Raw genomic sequence first — 18110 nt, forward strand, 5'->3', positions numbered from 1 at the left:
GACGTATAACGAAACCAATTCCAGAACAAGTGATCCATTAAAACAATCTAAAAAGACGCCATAGCTTTCATGCGATGTCTTTTAGTGCGCTCCTATACCCTTAGCCAAAATTTTTAAAATTTAAAACGCTGTAAAACTGCATTAGCACTTTTATTACGTACCCAATTGGACGGGATATAGTATATGATTCACAAGTTTAACGAATTTGCCCTTTTTAATAGCCTCAGCTTTCGCGTTTATTGCTAAGTCGTGTACTTTTTGGGTCTCAACACGGCTCGTTGAATTACATAATTAGAAGTAAAAGGCACAGGCTAAACAAGAATCTCGAAAATGTTTCTATTTGCAAGACTCACACTTTGGTGGTCGAATTCTTTATAAACGTGTGCCGCACGTGAAAATACATATCCAGTTTATGGAGCTGATCATCCATCCGAAAGCAAGAATGGTCTTTACCAAATGACTAACTTTGTGCTATTCCTACCCTTTATCTAATAATATTGTTTTCATACTGATTTTTCTGAGCTATCTAAAAGATATTAGTCTCCATTACTTGCTGATCTTGATATTATCCCTCTTGTTCCTACCCTTTCCGTGTAGCGGTTTTATCAAGTGCTGTGACAGTTGGTTCTCTGCCGCTCCTTTCACCCCTTACGATGAGGTCAGGTTTGTAGTCGCATGTTTTGGTTCTTACTTTATCATCTCTTCGGTGGCCTTAGATTTAGCTGTCAATCGTTCTCGGTTTGCTACCTTTTTTTCTTAACTGCTTTTTTGCTCCATACCCGGTGATGCATTGCTACATTAATGATGCTGCTCCACGTCTCATTAGTGGTTGAGGTTCTGCTGTCGATTCCCTCTCCCCATCATGGGCAGTAACTTTTGTTACGATCTTGAATTCCCTTATCAATGTAGCGTGTATTTTTGAGGATTTTCGCATCTCAACCCACTTACGCGAGATCAAATGTAATATCCTCTTTGGGTATTGTATTCAAAACAGGCTCTGCTGGTGTGGCTTTTGCGTAGCCTCTTTTAGACCTACAACAAGTAGTAGACACCCTTAACAACTTTTACTTATTTTTTTCCCGCACACGATGGTTTTACAAATAGGGGTTTAGATATTCAATTTACTGAAGATTTGTGTTTTTATGGGTGACAAGAGTTCACACTCAAATAAAAAGCGTAAAAAGCTGTGGGCTCTCCTCAATGAAGCCTTATAAGGTAGGGGAGTAATCGTGTGGTTTAACTTACTCATTTGAATTGTTATAGTGCTCCATTCTTTTTTTCACATCGTCAAAATGGCTGATCTCGTTTCCCCATTCTCCCCTAGTTTGCATACCCAGTCACTCCCCCACTACTCAGATTTTGATGGAACTTCCGAGAGTGAGACTTCCGAACTTTCCATTGTTCTGCCCTATGGATCGCGTTTTCGAGGCAAGAAACACTCCCAACCCTCGGAGGGCCAAATTCGTCAGAAAAAGGGCGCCAGAGCCATTCGACGCTATGAAAATGGTAGTCATCTCCTTCATCTCAGTCTTGTTTTTTGGGAGTCTTGCAGTTCCCACTTTCTTTTCCAGATGCCTACCTGAGCACGCTTGCTATGATCACGGAAGCTACTGGCGAGGACGAGATCGATAACTACTGGATTGATAGGACCACTAAGGATACCGGATTTAAGTGCCTCTTTGTGGATGCCGAGCAAGTCATTTTCCCTATGCTTAAACTATCCTACATACAAGTGAGCACCTCGTTCGACACTAGTGGCAGAATCAGCCTGAGTTTTAGCGTCGAAAATCCGGGAAAAATGTATGAATCGTGGGTGTTATTTGCTAAAAATTGACTGAAAGGCTACAAGCATATGTATTGCGTTCAAAGTTGTGTAAATTGTGTTTTTACGTAATATTGTTGTAATTAAGTCGAACACCAATAACAACTGCTGTTGACCTCAGATTATTTTCTATACAACGCAAACACTACTTGTGCTTTTGCTTCCTCCGGACGGATGAATCCTTTGATACACTTTCTTTAAATCTTTCGCTGTAATTATCCAATCACGAAGAAGCATTACTAGTTCTGTCAAGCACAGTGCTCAATAGATGGATAATTCTACAGAAATATAAATGTGGAAACCATCTTTCTGGACCTTCCCCGTCTAGCATTCGCGAGATATGGGATGCATTTATCTCTCTCTCGGAGACAAAACAGATCGAGCTCCTTGGCAATCTTTCCTCTCAGTCAGCTTTTGGCGATGATGATGACGTTGACATGGGTGATGATGTGGTTACACATCCTCCGCCTAAGAATTACAATAACGCTAGTGGGAACAACAACAGCAGCCGCCAACGGCGTGGAAACAAGGGCCGCCCGCGTCGACGACCTGTTGTGCATCTAGAACCCATTTTTGAGGACCCTTTGGAGACGTCTGTTGAAGCTTTTGGTAAGGTTCTTATTTTGGATCCTCTTGAAAAACAAAAGAGTGGTCCGACTTTAACAATGTAGTGGCACCCGCATCTTCCCTGAAGCCGTAACGAAGTTCCCAAGTGTGGAGGTAAATTGATTACTGGAGTACAGAAGGGCCAAATGGTCATATTACAATGGGTATGTGCACTGGTTGCTGCTGCAAACTACTACGAACGGCACCGTCAACGCGGCATCCTCCTTTACACACGTGAAATTAAAGCCACCATTTGTCCTCAATGCTTTTACTAAATCAGGTCATGTCGGGCCTTAACGCAACTGTTTTCTCATTACGAAAGTAGTTCAAAACGATTTTTGCGCTTCAGAGGCATTGCGCGACATGGTGGACATCGTGACACCATTTGACGGCAGTCGAATCCCTTCGGTAACAGACCTTCCCTTCCCTCAAGACGTCGGTTCTGACGATGCGGCCTTTCCTACACCGGGAAGTATCTCACCGAAACTGCTCGAGTTCATTCGTAACGTGGTGAAACAGCAGCAGCGGCAGCAGGATTCTGGAGGCAGCGATGCCGGTACAAAAGGCGGGCGCAAGAAACAGCGACGCTTCTGCGTACAGGATCTCTGTCTTATCCATCGCGTAGAGGCGGAGTTACGGGCGGCCTTTGGAGCGGTCGAGTCGTCCGTCCGCGTGTGGACACCCTCCACGAGTCTCCTCAGGTCTTCAATTCCGTCTAACGAAAATCAGCAGGGAAGGATGTGGGTTCGTGGTAGTCCGTTGGCTCTCAGTGGCTTCCAGAGGATGCTCGTTCATGCCACAGCCAACTACCTAGGCCTCCATTCATTTAGTGAGTGATGAGATGGGGGTTATTCAGCCTACTGTTGGTGTTGCTGTGGGAAACCTATCAAAGTGATGGTGCAATGGGGGTTGCATCACTTTCAAACATAATTTCTAGATTCGGGCAATGGAATAGTCTGGCAACTTAGTGAATTGTAACATTGAGTCATTTGCACTACACATCAAAGGCTTATTGGAAAGATGGTCTTAAAACTTACTTTTTCTGTAGTTGCGATGCGAGTGGGAAACGCGTAAATTCATCATCTTGTTACTTGCGATGAATTATGGGGTGGGTTCTTTTTCGACTACTGTACAGTGTTCCATAATAAATGGAGTGGGTAATCCCAGTCTGGAACCGAACATCCATCATGAGGAACTTATGTTCTCAAGTCTGGTTGGGGTCATCTACAGCGACTTTGCCGGATCTTACTAATGAGTGGCAGTAGGTAGACGTTGGCTGTGTTAGATTTGAGAAAATTGTGATTGTGGTAAGAGCAGTAGTTTTTTCCTGATAAGAATGAACAGAAGCGCTGTCAAAACTATCAAAAGTAGATTGTAAAACTACTGATCACAATTTTCAACGTACCTCACACCAGGTAGTTCTTAGCAATTCCAATCATTGGATTATTTTGTAACTTGTAAACTTGACTGTGTTTGGATTGAATTCTAGACAAAAACAGCAGGATCCAATACGCATTCACACAGGAATAAATTCCTGAGTAAGCAAAACACCGCAACCGCTGCGTATTAGTCGGAAATGCGGCCCTCAGAATGACCAAGGCTTAATACGAATTTTCGTAATACCTTTTTGAGCTCGATTCTCGTAAGGTTTTGTCTTTCGATTGACTTGGAGTCCTTCCACCACCTCTCTACTTTATTCATAAACTGTAATCTTTATCTTCATGACCAAGTGCCATCATCCGCAGGTTATAACCCTCCCCTGATTCCTACCTAGGGTTTGACTGAAACGGTCATAGCATCTTTTTGTTTCCTAAAAGGCTTTTTTGAGGGAATTATGTATTTGATTTGAGCGATTTCTCAGATTCTCTTGAAGGAATATTCAGTCCTGTTTTCGTTATAGAATATCCGCGTTGATGCGTTTTGAACTGGTTTGGTTCTTAACGTATATTGTATTGTAGAGAAGGCTAATAACTGCCGCTTCCAAGGTGGAATTCCTTATGGCATTGTTACCATCATGCCTTCCTTTGTGATTTTATGAGACATTTTCTAACTTCATTTTAATTGGTAGATTACGGTACGTTGTGGGTTGCGTCGGATCATTCTAACCACGAAGTCAATAAAAGGATTTGCCGAGTAACGCACATGAAGTTAAGGTAGACAATTCAAATGCCAATCTAGAGGTGATTTTGACTGTTCTGAGGGCCAGTCGTGAAACATTTACATGTACACATTCAGTAACAAGGCAGTTGAGTCTTTCGCAGGGTCCACCAACTTCTACATTGGTAGATCCAAATCAAGTGCGGCTGGTGATTTCATCCCAAAATATCCTATTCGAACTATCATGAGGTATTTCTCTAAGCCTCGTTAGATGTTGTCTGCTCCGCAGACAAATGATCTTGCTTATTGGACGCAATTTAACTTTTGCTTGAAGAGCTAAGATTGGTGGACTGAAGAAAGTTGAATAAATGTTTCAGTTTTTGAACCGAGGCATGACTTGGAAGCACCACTTACACCAAATCAAACCGTTTGCTATCCGCCTACCTCCCGCCGATTAATAATACAGCGGGACTGCAGCATTCTCATTGTGGTATACCATCTGCGTGAACGAAAGCGTTTCACGCTTTTGGTAGTCACAAAATTAACGTTTACTTCCAGTAATCATTATCGACTTTAATATATTTTCCGGTAGCACACCCATGGCTACGCAAAATATGCTTTTTCGGGAGGCGTTTAGTTGCGCGTATTGAGCCACATGAATTGATGAGATAGCTCATACCTTACCAACCGTTTCATGCTGTGATGGGTGGTCACGAGGATGATCAGATGACAGGAAGTTACTTGACTGAGAGATTGAACTGGACTTTGTGAGCAGTCGATGGGTGGTGTTGTTGCTGATTTGTTTTGCCTTTTTTGTTCCTCTGGATAGGCTTACCAACTCATCCGCTGCATAAGGTCAGTTGGATTGATTAATTGCTGGAATCTATGATACCCTTTCCAATTCGAGGATTCTTGTCGTTAGAATAGGAGAAATTACTGTCAAAATCGGCCGCTATCTTTTGATTCCATTATTGTAAACACGGGAGATTACTTGTGTTTACAGGTGGCGAAGAGCTCATGGGGGTGCATTCAATTTAAGACTGAGGATCAAGTCCCTTTGATAAGATTGTAATATCTCAGTTTAGGAACCACTAGTGCAATGAAAGTTCTGTGGTTGATAATCATTGCCTGAGTTGGTGCTGATTAATCTGTATACGCCAAAGGGCTTTAGTTCCGTACTTTTCAATTAAGAGGCTTCCTCATACATTTATTCACTCATCTACATTGGATATGATTTCTACTATATTCCACCCGCTGTTTCCTCGCGCAGGCACTTGGGACGGGCCGCTGTCAGAGAGGAAGCTGTGGGTGGACAGGAGAAGCGCTGAGTTTCGTCCGCCGACGCAACCTCTTTTGGCTGTAATCAGAAGTACCATAGAGGGCATGTTGTCTGAGAAGTCCTGAGGTTCCACCTGGACGCATGCACACTCTCGTGTTCATGTCGACACTAAGGCGCCACCTCTTTTCTCTCATCAGTTTCCTAATCATTACTTTGTCCACTTACCGGTTTGCACATACTGTGTTTTGTACATGTGAAATCGCACCAAGGGCAACCAATGTACCGATTCGTTCACTCTGTAGGCGATTTCCATTAACATTGTAGCCTACTTATTAATGCGAGTAGTATTTAACGTTACCCATTAAAAGCGCACTTTTCCTTCGTTTGCGTATTATCAGTGCCTCTTAAATGCGGCAAAGTTGTTAGTGGCAATGCAGGAAGTCTAGTCGCCTTACCTATAATGTTCGTGTTATTATTATCAAAATTTGGTTTTAAGATAGGCTTAAAAATATATAAGTGATTTTGGTAGGTGAGGTAATTACACTACTGAAGATTTTTTTGTATTTGAGATCTATAATTTGCGACCATTTGTTTATTCTTTGAGTAAACTGCAAGTTCGTTAGTAATATGGTCAATTTACCAAACCATATAAATGTGACTTACAATTCGTGATCGCACTGAATGTACCTCATTAATTCACTTTAACTTTGGCAACAGTCATAATAAACGCTCTAAGACTGGGAAGGATTTTTCTTCTTGAAATTTCGAAACAAGTGTATCTGAGTCCCAAACCTTTTCACTGTCGGCGTAGCTATATCTAGGCACAATTTAAGATCATTATCTTCCAATGCCTTTGTTAAAGTAGGTCTGATTCTATTCTGAAGACGAAGTACGGGGCGAGAGTGCCGGCTTTACTCATGGTAATCACCAAAACACCTGGTCGAATTCAATCGTCATCTGTCGATAAACATGATTTCTAGTTCATGCCATGAATGCAACCGATGGTGAGTTTGAATAATTGGGGAAATCAATCGGCCTCAAGGCATATAATGCCCTTTCCGGTGCAGTAATTCCCGGGACGATTATTTCCCATTCCACACTTCTGTGGCGGGGAAAATCTATGTTGCTGTTAAAACTGTATCACCTATGCTTGGAACTCTTGTCCTAAGTCACGTTGGTTTTGCTGAGCTCAAACTGCTTTCCACCAGTAGGAGGCTGTTGTTTTCACGTTTATTCCCCTCTTTAGGAACGTGTCAGTGTAGTAAGTTCGAATGTAGGTGGGGAGGTGCCGGTGTAAAGTGAGATTTTAGTGCCAGGGGCTATCTAAAGGAGGTGGGTTGTTTCATGCGACGAGGGAATGGCGTGTCTCTTTATATTTTTTAGTACGGGTCGTTAAAATATGCTAGATTCGATTTGGGATGTCAAATGTATGCATTAATGGGGTTCGTCTTGCGGGTAAACCACCAAATAACTCCAGAAAGACGAGGGGTTTTCGAAAACCACAAGTGATATAATCCCGTATCGTTCTGAGCCTATGGCGCACTCATTCGTTGGAATGTGATATAATTGTCTAAGACTATGTGAATAACTTGGAGTTATTTACCAGTACAGAAATATTTTGATGATAACTGAGGTGAGGAATCTCATTGAATGATCGACTAAGACCAACAAACTTCGATTAGGGAAGGCGTATTTCTTTATTATCTCGTCGAACCCTGTATTTATTCAAGCAGTGCGATCGGTTACCGCCTTTTTAAAAAACCGTGAAACATATGAGCAACCTTCCACTACCAGATTTGCGTCCGATTTCAAGTGCCTCATTATTTCACCTTCCCTCATGACTTGTAACGTTTACAAATTTGGCCAGTCAAAAACTGCATTTTATCCAAGTTACAAAGGATGATTTTATAAATTTATCTGGAAGGACAGGCAGTTGCGATTTGGTACAATATGTATTTGTGCAGCTGTTGAACACATTGAACCTTAAACATGAAATGAGTGTTAATGAAGCAACTTAATGAAAAAAAAAGCACTGAAACAAACCAATAAAAGGTGACGCCTGGAGGTGCTGAAATTATGACTCGGGTCACACTGCACAGGGACTTGGGAATCTCGTCATAAATGTCCAATTCTCAGCTAATGCAAAACGAAGAATCTGGATAAAGTTATGGATGTATTCTCTCCTGGGAGAGCTAGCAGTCCAAAACCATAGTTCGTACAGTTGGAGGTAATCTATGTATTGGGGGAGGGGGGATTTTATCCAAATCCAGGTATATGGTGGCAACAGCAATTAGTACTTAGCTTCAGGGAGCTTAAGGTGCTATTGGTGGTATGATTTGGTGAATATGCTACACAGGATCACGTATCACGAAATCCATTTGGATGTTAGGTATTACAAGATGTTCCAGTGATTAACTCCTCAATACCTTCCTTTTTATCCCAATATTACCTGAGTAGAAGCAGAACATGCTAGGAGGGTACTACTACTTGTCCCAAAATAACGCCATTGTGAATGCCGGTGAACTAGCGGTTACCTTTTCTACTATTTAATTGTGGAGCAAAGCTGATTTGGACGATTCTGCTCACACTACCTCAGGGTACTTCTTCAATGTTCTAGTATGAATGCAGATCCTCCGTTTTGCATCTTGTAATAACAGGGATGCCAATTTGGCCTTTTGAAACTGTTGTCCTCCCCTTACCTTTCATTGGTGCAAATTTAGTACTGGTGGGGTGGAGTACTTTCCAACGTGATATTGTTGCCACTCTCAACTTTCTAGGAATATACTCACTTTTGATAGTTTTACAAGAGGTTGGAATTGGGAGCGGTTATAACGGTCCCTTTTTGAAGAAACATGAAGGGTTTCTATTTTTAGAATCAGTTTTGTTTCCAGAAAGAAAGTACAGCCTTGATCAAGGAATCTAAAAGAGGACGGTGATAGAGAAGGCAGTGTTCTACTGCGGGTACTCTATTTAAACGTGCAAGTAATGCGGAAGTTGGTATATCAAGTAGGCAAAGAAATTGTGAACTGGCAGATGGATATAAAGCTTCCTGGGTTTCTTCTTAAAGCGCAACTGTGCCTATTGCTTCAGAGATCTAGCTTGATCTTGACCACAGGCCTTAACAATGCCGCACGGTAACTAAAGTCGTGGGTACTGAGGATATGATTTCTTTTGCACTTGAGAAGGCTTACAAATGAGTTGGCACAGTCAAAAGCCCAGAGGAATAATTTCTTGATAGGATTTAATGAAACTTTGCAAGCAAATAATTTTACAGTTGAAATAGGGCAGAAATGAATCATAGGGGCCCAAATGAAATTATTAAGAGTTGGATCATTCAGAATGCCAAAATCATGGGTTATGTTCACTCCCGTGTATTCTACTTACCTGTAAAAAAAGAGAAACGTCAAGGAAAGCTTCAAAGATGCAGGGTTTTACCTTGATAAAAGTGTTTGTGCAATCATTAAAAGAAGCGGAATCAACTTAAAGGAAGGCCATTCACCAGTAATGATTGCTAGGAACGTCAACGACATCCGTACTACGTACAGGCGAAACCTATAATCAGATTATCTCAACAAGTGAAATAAAAATTTTCTGCACCTTTGCTAATACATTTACAGAACCATTGTAATACTTTGTTTAAATAATCGTTTTGGTTACGTGAGCACCCAAGGCTCCGCCATTGCCCCTCTACTGGGTGGAGTGGCCTTCGGGTCAAAAGTGGCTTCCCCCCTCCAACCCTTCTGTACGTCAATAATACATATTCTGCCTTATTATAAATCACTCCTCTCATTTTCAGGAAAGGCTCGGCGCGTTCCATCGCATTTTATGGTGTTCTTTTAAGGCATAATTTGAAAAGCTTTAGATATGCTCGTGTCCCACCGAAGAAGTGGCAATGTAAAGTGGACGTATCATACGGACCCAAAAAGGGTGCTTCTTACAGCAGAAGACATTTGAAGTACTCAGTATTGATACTAGTTGTTGTTAAGTTTTTGCGCTAGAAATTCTAACGGGGGAATAACAAGAAGACTTACAGCAGGGCTACAATAGGCCATTCCAAACAAACTTTACTTCCTAATAATACGGAAATGCAAAAAAAAAAAAAACAGAAATTTGGCTGTACACGATTTGAAGACAGAAGATAACTAGTAGAACATCCGGGAAGTGCAGATAACAGATGCGCAAACATATTTTTCAAGAGATGCACCGATTCTTCGCACATTTAACATGCGTACAACGAAGTGGCGCCTTTACATACATTTGCCAACAGGATTGACCAGACAGGCGAAGAAATTTTATCAAATCAGGAGAAGAGCGTTGTTGTCTTAAGTTACTTAGCTTCTTTACGGAAAGTGACCTTAACCAAGTGGAAATATAAATTGATTCCTCCAAACGACAATCATTCATCCAATGGATCTGTTTAAAACGAAAAGTGGGCTATAAATTTCATGAAAAAGATGAAAATAAAAATGAAAAAGTGCCCAAATTTAGCCTACTAAGACTGGCTTAAAAGGCTGCTGAGTTCCAATCACTAGGCTATCTAAGGAACAATAGTGTTGCAAATAAATAAGGAAGATTATTTTAGAGTCGCATGACTTTTCTAAAGACAAAAGAAGACATAACAATAGGAAAGCGTGCCAGAGACGCAAAGAGAGGCTAGGGAGTAGGTGATATGGCTCAGAGAGCACGCTGTTTAGTGGAAGTACAATCCCGAAGCCTTCGGTAATCGAGAAGTTAGACTAATAATCAAAGTATCACATAGCCACTCCTCTCCCCTAAAGCGTCGTGCACGGATCTTCCTTTGGTCAATTTCCTGCGTCGGTGCTGCAAGGGAAGCATCCTAGAACCGACCTCCTTGCCACATTGTTTCCACTTCAATGCTGTCCAGCCATGTCTATATGTGTTCTATCTAGTTAGTAAATGTAAAGGAGGCATTGCGTCTTCACTTCATTGACATCTTCATGTCTACACAGTGGACAACTCGGTAACGAGCTAGCCAGGCGGTCAACGGTCACTACTAGTGTCGGTTCAGTATTTGAAAGCATTTCTGCAGAACTCAAAGAACAAGTCCTTCTTCTGTCACGTCAAGATTTAGTAATCAATAATAGGAATCGAGGTGGCTGTTCTTTATTAAAGATTTCACGTTCTGCTGCCGCCACCACCACTAGGGCAGTAGAGCTGAGGGATTACTGGCATGTTTTGGAGGTCATACTGAGGAGTGGGAGTACATAGGCGGTTCTTTGAGTGTCGGCTAAACCAAAAAGACGAATTAAGCACACGATCAAAGCTGCGCAGCTTTATTATTCTACTTTCAAAGGACCTAAATGGATATTACTGTTTCGTCCGTATAACACAAATTGGAAACTCGCTTATCGGCCTCTTCCTTTTGATATTCCTATCCTAATCAACACATCTTAGGGAACATTTGCATCTGTGGGTGTTAAATGCGGTAATTAAACGATAAATCGCGAATTCGCATGATGCACAAGTCTCCCACGTTTGTGTTTATCAAAGGAATCAATACGGTGTTCCATTGCATGTAAAGATCGAGTCAGTGAAAATGACATTTGCTAAAATTGAAGGCTAATTTTGCCTACTTTGGTCATTTGATTTGTTTAACGGTACATTTGGATGTAGTAGCTCCCTTTAATCTTCTAGGTTCCATGGAGTCTGGTCATACCACGTTCATGAGGCATCTACCAGCCCTTCTGTCTTAGTAAGGAGGCGGGCCTATTCGGATAACCAACAAATCCGATTCCATTAATCGAATGCCAAAATGTGCCGTCGTAGAAGAAAGCAAACACAATGAATGCCTGAAACGTGATAGAGAAGGGCTCTGAAAATTGTGCTCACATTCACTAGCCATCACGATTTCGAGTTCTGAATGACTGCAGTACACCAAATATATTGTAATGCTTTGCGTATGGCAGGCTGCGCTTAGATACTTCCTCTGGGTCCCATGACCTTTAGACCATGACGCTGGTACGCAGCCCTTCTGTATTTCGGCAAAACCTTTTTTGTATAGCATTATGTCCTCTTTCGCCTCCATGGAAAATTCGAAAAGCAAGATTAGTGACGCGGAAAACGAAACTGATCCTAAAGTACAAATACCCTTATTTCTATTACTGAACTTTAAACTTTAAAGTGGCTGAAGAAGGACATGTGCTACAAATGGGGAAATTCGTAAAGGCCCCTAACAGAATGGTCAATAATGATGTCTGACTCCGGTAGCTACTGCAGTCTTGTGTACTGCGAGAATGCTTTTAATAACTAAAGCTTTACCAGACGTGGCCGCAAGCCGACTAAAATATTTTTTACAGAGCCATCTAAGCTGGCTGTTTTAAGAGGTGAATGAAGTGAACATGTGAGACCTTCTCCTCTAGCTCTCCACCACTTGGACAGAATCCATATAAGGGTGATAGGACAGCACTGAAGTGAGAACAAAGCGTCAAGGAGGAATGGACGCAAAACCTTATTTCCATGGTACTGCTGCAAACTCCGTCCTTTATTTAACGACTTTGCATTTAGGCCAGTGAGGTTAAGACTAGCAATAGGCAACACATTGTTCTTTCTTCCAATACAGTTTTCAAATATGACGGATCTTTAGATCCAGTGGAATTGCCATGGATAGTCGGTGATTTCGCGATCGAAGATCTTCTTTGTTGTACGCAAATTCGATGACTGGCGTGGTTGGATATTGGGTGTTGTTCTTGCAGCTCTGGCTACGCTGTGATGGCCAACGTGGGCGATTGATCAAGGAGAGCACCGGGGACGTCACTTGTTTAACTCTTCGTTTTAGCTTTACAATCGAATCAGCATCCACCATTGTAATCCCGCAGGGTCGCAAGGCCTCTGGGCCATGCCAGTAGCCCTGCAGCCTTTGTGTGCATAGAAAATACGTTTTCATCCCTAGTAAAAGTTGTGTTCATTGTACTTTTGGTCATACTGTAGTAAAAGAAATTTCCTAATGCAGTTTATACTAAAAAAGAGCCGTATTTATTTGTGTTTGTAATGTTGGTGGGACAAAGCTAAGATTTTTAATTTTAGAGTTTTTTCCCGATCCTTGAACTACACGGAATGCAGTGCGGGAGTGAATCAAAGGCACCTACGGTGTAAACGTTCCCACAATCCTTCCCTCCCTGGAATGCGTTACCCATTTCCATGTTCCTTACACATAAAGTGCATATTTAGCTATTAGATTTTAACAGCACCTTTAAAATGCATAAATCGTATTACTAAATGAAGTGTAAAGGACTGCATATAGTAAGGTGCGACCTGACACGAGTCGATCGGTGTAGATCGGTGTCGTAGCCTTGAAATCACTAATCTGTTTAGAGTAAGAAAAGAAGCCGGTTATTTATGACGCCAAAAACCAAATCTTGTGAAATTAGGGGAGTGTTCATTCCTTTAGTAACGATAAAATGGTAGAAACGCTTAAGAATTTTGGTTTTATTTGATTTAAAAGGTTAAAGTACATGCGTTACAGATTTAGGCACGTTGAAAACGGAATAGGAAATAAGTTATTTTTGTCAAAAAAAAAGGGACTTTACTTTTGACTTGTAAAGTGTCTTTAAATTTTTGCATATAGCTGATTTATCAGAAACGAAACGTTATTATGAAAGCACATGAAGTTTGGTAGGCTATTAGGGAGATTAAAAAAGCGCAATGGGGTAACCAAAGAGACTAAACGACCAACGTGGCCTGTCTTCGGCCCTCCCTGTGATAGCTCTTCTGCTTCAGTCATTCCTAGGTGGTAAGGATTGGTTGTTACCATAGTGTGAGACAGGAAAGAAGACTTCAGATCTCAGCGCAAAGGATAGTCATGTCAATTGCTACAAATAAGGATTATTTGCCCACATTCAGAGCCCTTTCCTGTAACACAAAATTTAAGGTAGCCACATCGCGTTGCGTTCCCTATTTTTCCTCCCCAAAATTCGGTTTGAGCTACTTCGATTGTTTGTTCAACTCTTCGTTTTGGTTTTGCTGGCACTTAAGGCTTTACGATTATAATTTTATTGGGTCGCATGGCCTGGAGTTCATGCCAGAAGTCTTGCCTTCTTCCCAGACCTTTGATACTCCAACAACACGCATTTTGACCAAATATCATGTCTTCTTTTGTCTTCAGGGAAGTCTTGGGACGTTAAAACACATTGTTCAACCAATTGAAGCATTTGGTGAATTTTTTTAAATTATGATATGATTTAGATGGAAGGCTTCGATCTTCGTAAAATGATGGACTGTATGCTCTAAACTCTAAGCAACAATGTTCTTTGATTGTGTTTATTTTTCATTTCCATTCATGATTAGTATGAGAGTAAGGCACTTTTAATTTCGTTATAGATGATTTTGACAGAGGATGCCTGTTTAACGTATGCGTTGTTCCGTACTTCCGCATTAAACTTATCAAAACGTGTGTTAACCACTAAAAGCTAAAACAAATTATAGGAAGAGTAGTGCATGATACGAAACAACATTTGGCGTCTAGATCACATTCTGTTAGTTTATTTTTAATGTTAAACATTTGTTATTTAACAGCGGATCAAAAATAAACGCATTTATCTTCTACCACTTGAAATATTCAAAAATGGAGGAACGTATCGTGTCTTATGAGTCCAATTTTGAAGAGCAACATTTTTTTGCTTTTGATGATGAGATTACGGTGTTACACAGCAACTCTAGACTTCAGAAGGCTGGGATGTACTAGCATGGCCCTGAGGTCATGCCGCTCAGCGGAAGTACAAAGGCAAAGCTTTTAGTGCTCTTGAAAAGAAACCTAAAAGCTGAACAAATAATCAAAGTCTCCCTCTCCTTTTGAGCGTTGTCTCGGCACTCCCCTTGGTCAGCCTCCCGTGCCGGCTCTCACAATGCAATAGGTGTTGTAAGAGAAACATCCACGAACCAGCCGAGTCAGTCATTGAATTTGGGTGCAGACAAGAAGATATCCGACTGCAATGTCACTTGGTTCGTCCTGGCAGTTATACTAAATCTGGACCTCCGCCTTGTTTGCAAACTATTTTAAGGAAAAAAATGATGTACAGATCTTCCCATATGTCCATTGCAGGTCACAAGGATGCTAAACTAAAAGCAGTCATTTAATAAAGTACATAATTTAAAATGGTTTTTAGTGAAAAGATTTTCCATCCATTCCTCCTTGCAACTTTTTCTCACTTCAGTATCGCTTAGCCATATCTATCTGGATTCTATCCAGCTAGCAGAGAGGTATATGAGGTACCGCGTGTCCACAACATTGACTTCTTCAGCCAGGTAGCATTGACAGCTTCATGTTTAAGATTCCCAAATGGTTCATGGCCATGGCTAGTGTCACTTTATTTGCTAATTGCATTCCTGCGGAGCGCAGGACTGTGATACTGCCGCTAGATTAACGTCTTTTCAATCCTTTTGTAAGGGGTCGCCACAGATTCTCGCATTAACAGCATATGCACTTCTTCCGTTACAATAAGGTATAGCATTCAGCGATAGAAATGAGGGTGGTTGTCATTTTGGATCGGATCCGCTTTCCACTGCCACAAATCTAGCGTCCTGAGGCTTCCAGAAAATCATGAAAACCAATCGCATGGTCCTTAGGCCAATCTGCCCAGCCTTGGTACAAAATCTGGTCCTCAAGTGCCACCTAAATCAAAACGGGGACTTAAACAACCAATCAAATTGTAGCAGTTAATGATATAATGGATTAGTTATACATTTCAAATTTCAGCTGTTTATTAACCCCATTGTTACTGTTAATAATGAACCAATAAGTTTAAGATAACTACTTGAAGTTTTAAGTATGCCACTAAACGTAACTTTATTCTCTTTTTTGCATTATTCTAATACGTAAGTAGTAGTAGTACCTCCAAGATAACGGTATAAGAGACCATGGTCGAATTAACCATCCGCTGTCCTATTTTCATGTTAGGTAGATCCTATGCACAGGCTCTTAACGCTTTTTCAAAGCGTGTTGTCCAGCCATATAATTTATGCTGAAGGCCTAAGAATGGGTTCTAAAAGTGTGCACGTCCTGGCTCATTAATTCAGTGGAATTCCTCCCTTCCCTATGTTTTGCGAAAGCAGACGAGGAGGGGGAAAGAGAGAGTCTACTGCAGAAACGCTCACCTTTTCAAATTTATTTTTAAGGGATATCACAAATCAGAACGCTGGATCAGGAGATTTATGATTTACATTTAAAATGCGGCAACGCATGCCTTTAGGGTATATTTTTTATAAGACAATAAATCGAACTTAAAATAAACCAACACTTACAATGGTCACGCTTAAACGCCTTTGAAGTAAAAAGGTATTATTTAGTGATAACTACACTCAGTATTCGTAGTCCAGGGGTTTTGATCGCCACTTTTATCCATGCCGTTGTGTGGAGCCCAGTGTCTTGCCTAAAGCGGTAAGAAATAATACTAAGGCAGGAAACACGTTGCCGACACACGAGGGACCTGTTGGAGAGAAAGAGGAGAGGGACCTGCTGGCACAACGAAGAACCACACAAATAATTAAAGTATAGCAGTTTATTTTAACTGCCTACCATTATTTCCCCATATTTGGGCTAAAGCTCATTTTATAGCCTAGCCCCATTGGTACCATCAAGAGGAACCCAAGCGCAACAGCACTGTTTAGTTCAATGCAGTCAATCTACCCTTACCTTGAAAATAAGCAAAAAATCGCAAATTCCTACGCTTGTATATAATTTAACCTCCTGAAAAACTAAACTGATCCAGGATTCGTTAGGTGATGCCAGTGAATTTTAAGAAAAGGATGTTTTTATGTTTTGAGGAACAATCCTGTAATCTACAACCCAGATGGTAAATAATTTGATATTTACATAATATGCAAGGATATTTATAATAGTTTATTGTGTTATGCCTTAATTGTTTGCTCAACTTTCAGTTTCGTTAAGGAGGTCTGGTCTCCGCGCCATGCTAGTAGTCGCCCAGCCCTACTGTACGCCGGCGATACATATTCTACCTTAATACGGTGTTTTCTTTGTCTTCAGAGAAGTCCTGGGGTGCTATAATTATCTTTTTTTTATCCATTAACAAATAGATGAAACTATCTAAGGTGCTTAAGGTACCTGCAACTTGACTTAACAATGTCTTGTTATTCCGTGAATTTATTTTAAAAGAAGGCCATTCGATATACATCTTAAACATTAACGGCAATAATTCATTGGTCTGCTAAGCATTCCTCACAAAAATGTAATTGGAATACCGAATTATAAATGTAAAATGTCTTTAAATAACAATTTCCAAAGTTATGTACATTACACCCCACAAGTTGAGGCACACAGTTTGAAAACTAGTATTCCTTTTTACCCAAAAGTGGTTAAAAATTGTACGAAGCCTAAATTTTTCGCATCCAAGTGCACCCCAAAGAGCTTGGATAATGCGTTGTTAAGAATAAACAGAGGGGTTAGTGGGCACTCAACTGAAGTAATATGAGTAGAGCTCCATTGTACCAAGGTAATACGTGAAACCGCGGGCTTCAAGGAACCCTTGCGGATAACCGCACTACCTAAACAAACATCATTTTCAATAATATCTGCATTTATCCTTTATTCATGCTAGCAGTAATAACAAAATCGGATCTTGGTGTTCAGTATTCCTTTGGTTTCCAACAGAGGTATTTGATCCTGCGGCAACTGTCGTCTGACAAATATTTAGCTTAGTCCAAGTTCTAGTCTACCTTCGAAAGTTATTCAGTATACTGGTCAAAGTTACCCAAAAGCATCACTAAATATACCCTTGTTCAATGGCTGGAGTCTTATCTGAAACCTCACCAGCACTTCGATTTGTTCGCACAGAAGATGTAGAGGAAAAAATATGAACATGTTAAAACCATCCCTAACCTATTGGAAACTCTCACATTTCAAAAAAAACTGAAGAAATATGTGAATGGAGGAAGTGAATAGCCACTTATTTCAACTCGCAAATCGAATGTTTACAGACAACCATTGTTTAAACTTACTTATCTGGTTTGATTAGCATATAGTACCCCTAGAATTCCCCAAGAATGAAAGTAGATAAAATACTGGGGCAGATTACCTACTGCCGACATACAGAGTGGCTGAGGGTCTACTCGTGTAGCTCGGGGGCCAGGCCACCCAGCAGAAGTGCAAAGGTGAACCCTTAAGTGCCCGTTTAACTAAAACGAAGTGGTATAAAAAATATTGCGTTTCCCGCAAGGTGTATGAAGTACACACTGAAAGCGCAACAACTTTATTTTCTTCTACGGCAAAGAAGTTAACCCTTATGATTGTTAGTCTTTTAATCTAATCCCACAATTACAGTTACCGAGATGCGC

General features: G+C 40.9%; 1 protein-coding gene across 1 annotated transcript; it reads left to right on the top strand. All coding sequences in view use genetic code 11, as the record gives it.

Moving 5' to 3' along the window:
* Positions 1 to 653: 653 nt before the first annotated feature.
* On the top strand, positions 654 to 5929 carry EGR_05090 (hypothetical protein; the record flags this gene model as incomplete). The annotated part of the gene is made up of 6 exons (XM_024494339.1): positions 654 to 663; positions 1357 to 1506; positions 1572 to 1696; positions 2161 to 2431; positions 2778 to 3257; positions 5796 to 5929. The coding sequence occupies 6 exons, from the start codon at positions 654 to 656 to the stop codon at positions 5927 to 5929; spliced, it is 1170 nt and encodes a 389-aa protein (XP_024351288.1).
* Between the last annotated feature and the right edge of the window lie 12181 nt (positions 5930 to 18110).

This window comes from Echinococcus granulosus (assembly GCF_000524195.1).
Source record: "Echinococcus granulosus chromosome Unknown EG_S00035, whole genome shotgun sequence".
NCBI lineage: Eukaryota > Metazoa > Platyhelminthes > Cestoda > Cyclophyllidea > Taeniidae > Echinococcus > Echinococcus granulosus.